Source organism: Pollicipes pollicipes, unplaced genomic scaffold, assembly GCF_011947565.3.
Source record: "Pollicipes pollicipes isolate AB1234 unplaced genomic scaffold, Ppol_2.1 Scaffold_4740;HRSCAF=5597_pilon_pilon_pilon, whole genome shotgun sequence".
Taxonomy (NCBI): domain Eukaryota; kingdom Metazoa; phylum Arthropoda; class Thecostraca; order Pollicipedomorpha; family Pollicipedidae; genus Pollicipes; species Pollicipes pollicipes.
In genome coordinates this window covers 37549176-37555175 of record NW_023596545.1, presented here as the reverse complement: position 1 = coordinate 37555175, position 6000 = coordinate 37549176, and the positions used below count along the sequence as shown (strand labels likewise).

The 6000-nt window shown below is 60.6% G+C and overlaps 1 protein-coding gene across 1 annotated transcript in view; it reads right to left on the bottom strand.

Annotated features, from left to right (window-relative positions):
* The window catches only part of LOC119098319 (CUB and sushi domain-containing protein 3), a 38415-nt gene continuing 32415 nt past the window's right edge, over positions 1–6000 (bottom strand). Inside the window, exons 3-8 of the mRNA XM_037221241.1 lie at positions 3353–3450; positions 1975–2142; positions 1763–1794; positions 1243–1435; positions 650–784; positions 1–11 (exon numbers count right to left, since the gene is read on the bottom strand). Coding sequence (XP_037077136.1) covers positions 1–11; positions 650–784; positions 1243–1435; positions 1763–1794; positions 1975–2142; positions 3353–3450 — 637 coding nt within the window. The remainder of the gene's footprint in view (positions 12–649; positions 785–1242; positions 1436–1762; positions 1795–1974; positions 2143–3352; positions 3451–6000) is intronic.

Below are 6000 nucleotides of genomic sequence, written 5' to 3'. Positions count from 1 at the left end.
CTAGACATCTGCTGCCCGAGCGGCACAGCCGGTGTCCGGACATGGGCTATCCGCATCGTCAGCTGACGCTGCAGAGCTATCGGCATCGTCCGAGGCACCGTCGATTTACATAAACTTGCAGCCTGCGGACCATCAATGCGGGGGAAAATGGGGTAGGAGAGGAGGTCTGCTATGAAAAGAACAGGCTCGTTAATATCCTGATATCCGACAAAAATGAAGAAATGCCAGAAGCATCTCCTACCAGACGAAGAATGCTGTCAATGTAAAGACATCGGTGACAACACGAACAAACTTCAAAAACTTAAATATTTTCTCTGCGTGCAAGAATGTCAGTCTGTCGCGGCACACATTGCTAATGGTCAGAGTCCACGGCAAATGCATGCGCATAACTCTGTTCTGTTTGCCTACATATACATGGACAGATATGCACCGTCCGACGAGCGATCAGCATCCCCAAACTCAACGGAGTCAGCAGTATCGATCGCCGGCGTCTGGCGCACCTCCCGCCGTGCGCGTGGACACCGTAGGCGCGTGGACGCCGAGCGCGTGGACGCCGTGCGTGTGGAACCGCCGTGCGTGGGACGCCGGCGGACGTGGCTCACCAAATGCACTGGCGCGGCAGCGAGTCGTTCCAGCCGTGTCCGTCCACGCAGCGCAGCAGCCGGTCCTCTCTTCAGCGTGTCGGCGAACACGAAGTTGACACAGCACGAGAAGTGCGCGTGGGTGGCGTTGCGGTGTACACTGTAGCCGTCCCGCGGCGGAGACGGCGACGGACAGCCCACGGCTGGTGGCGGGTCAGACGGGTGTCAGCGGCGCACGCGGGGGGGGGGGGGGGCGGCCCGGTCAGAGCGGGGGTTTGGCAACTCTCTCAGCCATGTTGGGACGTCGCAATGATGGAAGCACACAGGGTGGCTCTCATCTACGCCCGTCATTACGATTGGAGACAGGTATTGCGACGTGGGCTCGAGATTGCCGCGTAGTTCCGCACGCGTCATAGGCAACGGACACAGAAATTGCGCACAGACAAGGCCCAAGGGCAGACAATCGACGATGAAAAAGACTTCACTACAGCAAAACAATTGTATGACGAACCCGATTGGTAAGCATGATGAACCCGAGCGGCGAGCATGACGAACGGAAGCTCCGGGCAGTCAGACCCCAATAGACCACAGTGCCCGCTCGCGGCCGGGCGCCGCGCGGCCGCGAGCGTCCCGCGGGCGGCGCCGCCCCGCCTTGTCTCACCGGTGTACTGGACGAGCGTGCCTCTGTGCGGGTACAGCGGCTGACCCTCGCCCCACAGCGTGACGGTGACCTCGGGGCCGCGCGAGGTCAGCACCAGCGGCCGCTCCAGGTCACCGCAGTCGAGCGACAGCAGGCGGCGGCCCTCGGCCACGCGCAGGAAGTCGGTGCAAGCCGGCGGTTGCCCTGCGCACCCCTGCCGGCCGCCGGCGCCCGTCAGCACGGCGGCGGCGCGCCCGGCCGGCCCGTCACGTGTCACCCGGTCGATAGGGCTGGAAGCGCGGCGCCAGGGCGGGGGGCACTGGACGTGAAACGGCGCCCGCCGCGGCCGCAGCGGCGCCGTCGGAGCCTTGCAGCAGGCGTCCAACGACTTACTAAAGGACACGAGCCCTACTAAATTATACCACAAACACAGGCGCGGGCTCAACCAGTCACAGATTCCAGTTCGCCTATGATTTTGCCTTGATACCCCGTTTGTAGGAATCTCAACTCCCCTTGACGTCACAGAGGGACCCCAGCTCACCCATGACTTTCCAATGGGACACCAGCTGACCTCTGACGTCACAGTGGGGCCTCAGCTCACCACTGACGTCACAATGGGACTCCAGTTCACCCATGACGTCCCAATGGAACGCAGGCCGCCCTCTGACGTCACAGTGGGGCCCCAACTCATCTATGACGTTCCGATGGGAGCCGACAGCCAACCTCTGACGTCACAATGGGACCCCAGCTCACCTCTGACGCTCAGGTCGTGTACCCTGATCCGCAGCCGCTGTCCCTCGTCCACCCGGATGTGCCACGAGCAGTTGAGGTCGCCCGGGTAGTAGTGCGGGTAGCCCGGGTTGCTGAGGTAGCCGTGCTGTGACGTCAGTACCTCGGAGCAGTACCGGGTCACCTCTTCACCTTCCCGGAGACGGCTGTCAGTGGTCGGGCCGGGCAGGCGCCAAGCGACTCACCCGATCACTGCACTGGCCAGACCGGCTTTACTGATTGACCACATCAACGACACACAGCCTGTCTGAGTGGCTAGCTGGGTGAGCGCTTGCGGGGCGCAGATCTAAGCTCCTCTAGCGACGTGCTCCGGTGAAACAACCCAGGAAGCCAGCCGCAGGAGCCGCTCCAAGCCGCACGGGGCCTGTGCCCGAGAGCCGCCACACCGCTGTCGTCACCCACCTACTAACAGCCACACAAAGCCGCACAATGGCCACAGGTGCGCCGCCAGCCGGCCCTCGCGGCGTTCCGGACCCTCAGACAGACCGCAGAGCGGGCGGCGGCGTCGGCGGGTCTGGCGGCGGCCGGGTTCGGGTGCGGCCCGGTGCCGTCGGCGCGCCGTCGGGTTTGATCGATAGTGTCGGCACCGTCGCCGGTGGGGGCACGCCACATGGCATGTGATGGCCGCACGTAATACGGGACACGGTGGGGATACCGATGTGGAGTGTGAGGAACGGCAGTGGGTCGGCTTGCGGGAACGGAGGGACGCGGGGACAGGGGAGAGCCGCCCGAGAACAGCCGTGGTGGGACTGGGAAAACGTTTGGCTGGTGTCCCGGTAGAATCAAATAAGATAGGTTCGTCTGGCCAACAGACCAAAGGTGAGACTTGGAAGAAACGTTATCAAACACGGCAGAAATTTCGCGCAACAAGGAGGAAAACTGCCCAGAACGCTAAAAAAAAAAAAATCACAATAAAGCTATACTAAAGAGATGGGAACATCAATAACGAAAGTCCAAAAAGTGTAAGTATGCAATAGCTACGGGGTGCCAAAGCAGGTACCATAGCACCATAACTTAATGTGTCCCATACTCCTAAACTCCCAAACAAGTGGGCGAAAGTCACCCGAAAGGAAGGGGAAAGTACGACCGACTACCACATCACCACGTAGTTTCAGCGCGTCAGGTCAGCCTAACGCTCCCATCACACCTTAGCTTTAGTGCTTCAGTCCGACCATCCAGCATGCCACAGCCCAGTTCCAAAGCTTGTTCTGCCCGCGCACTGACCTAACCTTACCTTACACCGCGTCCCGACCCAGCCCCGCCCTGCCCCAGCGCGACGGCGTCCCACAGGTCACGCTCCCGGCGGGTCGGCGGCGGGCGCCGTCCGGCGTCAGGTACTCACGGCGCACGCAGCGGAAGCGCACGTACAGCACGCCGGGTCGCCAGGCGTTCGGCTGGTGCTCCCGCAGCAGGAACGAGCAGCGCCGCCGGCCCGAGCACCTGCGGCAAGGGTGGCGCACGTCAAGGACTGACCATCGATCTCTGCGGCAAGAGCGGCGCACGTCACCGGCCGACTACCGATCTCTGCGGCAAGAGCGGCGCACGTCACCGGCCGACCACCGATCCTGCGGTGAGCGCTGACCGGACCCCCATCCCCGCGGCACCAGGGGGGGGGGGGGTACACGCCTCGAGCAGGCGCCGGCGGCCGCCGCATGTGAACGGCAGACGCCGCCGGTGCGCCACCATGGTGGTGTGGTCACAGTGCGACCACGACATGATAAGCAATGACAATCAGGAAGAGCCCTGCTTTCAGTCTGGTTTGGTTGGAGCTCTTTCCGCTTCCTCTTTCCGCCGTAACCAGTTCAGAGCCAGGCGATGAAGGGAAAGGTAATTGATGGCGTAATATTTCCGCCATCGGAAGATCTCCGCTGACAGCCCCCCCCCCCCCCCCCGTTCGAATCCCGCCCCCCCCTCCCCCCCCATATTCGGGATATACGCGGGTGCTCCGGCGGGACTTCTACCAGGGCAGCCGTGAGGTCGGCTCACGGCTCACAGCAGCAGCATGCTTCCGGTAGGGCGGTATGGTGCAAAGATTCAGAATAAGAGGCGAAGGAGGAACACGGCACGGATAGAGCCCTGTGATTGACGGACTGCTCGCATGCTTGCTGTTTAGTTTCTCGTCTAAAATTAAAACGAAGTTTTGGCTGGTCCCATCAAGTTTGCACATTGCAGGTCACTTCTTCGAATTGAGGGATGTCAAATATAGCATGCACGCTGACTAAAAGACCTTGATAACTGACACCTTTTACCGGCTGACCTACTCCGACCATTCAAACTGTCGTGCATCGCTCGAGAGCCAGCCACCACCTAGCGGCCGAACGGTAAAACATCATTATAAAGGCTTCGCGCCAGGTCGCCAAAAACAACCGTTCCCACGAGCAATCGTGGAGGACGATGTTGACATGTAGAATGTAACGAGATAGTGCATTGAACACAACACAAGTGCACTCCCTGAGCGTAGCCGAATGTCGGCAGCATCACGTGACACTCCGTATGTGTTCTGCTGTCCCCGTCCGGAATTACTATGAGACAACGCCGGGCGACAGCAGGACGCAAACAGCCTAACATACAAACGTCACGAGCACACCAAGCCTTGAGCGTGCGTGGCCCAGTGTCCCGCGCAGGCGTGGCTTAGTGTCCTGAGCGGGCGCGGCATCGTGTCCAGAGCGGGCGTGGCCTAGTGCCCGGGGCGTGAGTGGCCTAGTGTTCTGAGCGGGCGTGGCCTTGTGTCCTGCGCGGGTGTGGCCTGATGTTCTGCGCAGGCGTGGCCTAGTGTCCTCAGCGGGCGAGGCGTAGTGTCCTCAGTGGAAGTAGTCTAGTGTCCTGGGCATGCGTGGCCTTGTGTCCTAAGCGGGCGCAGCCTGACGTCCTGAGCGTGTGCGGCCTCGTGTCGCGAGCGCAAGCGTGGCCTAATGTCCTGAGCGGGCGTGGCTGTGTCTGCCGAGAGTTTGACGTTCGCTCACCGGGCCGTGGGCGAGGGGCGGGGAAGCAGGCGCTGCGTCACGGCTAGAGAGACCTCCGGCTGCGGCGGCGGCTCTGTCGCCGACTCATATATCGCGCGCGGCCTTGCGTGTCCGCCCGGCCGGCTCGAGTGTCGCGGCTACGTCCGCCGTATCACGGCCGATGTATTACTGTTGCGACCGGTGTATCACTGTCACGGCAGGTGTATCCCTGTTACGGTCGATGTATCACTGTTGCGACCGGTGTACCACTGTTACGACCGGCGTATCACTGTTACGGCCGGTGTATCTCGGTTATGGCCGGTGTACCACTGTTACGGCCGGGGTATCACTGTTACGGCCGGCGTACCACTGCCACGGCCGGTATATCACGGTTATGGCCAGCGTACCACTGTTACGGCCGGTGTACCACTGTTACGGCCGGTGTATCACGGTTACGGCCGGTGTATCACTGTCACGGCCGGTGCATCACGGTTATGGCCGGTGTACCACTGTTACGGCCGGTGTATCACTGTTACGGCCAGTGTATCACTGTCGCTGCCGGTGCATCACTGCTACGGCCGGCGTATCACTGTCGCACTCCCGCACGTCAGCAGCAAGGTCTGTGTCACTCGGGCGGCATCCGGCGCAATGAATTAATTAACGAATGCAATAACGAACAGCTGGGGGATCTAGAGCGGAAATCAACGTGACATTCTGGGCTTTCGTGCTCGGCGACGAGGTATGTAGAGAGAAACTTCATAAATGAACACAGGCACAATGTAAAAAATGCGCCCAGAAGACCAAGAATACCGTTCGATATTGAACTAATTAAGAGTTGGGTAATTTTGTGAGACACACGTGGACCTGGACACAAGCCTCACCGTAGGAAAACAACAGCAATCTGTCGTGTTTAACAAACATGACATCAGGTGTGCGAAGAAAAGCATATCCGTAAATACGGTTCCGTAGATAATGGCATGGACAATGGGGACCTGGCAAGGGCAGAGCCCCTGAATAAGGTCGCGCACCACGGGAATCCAGTGCCGGC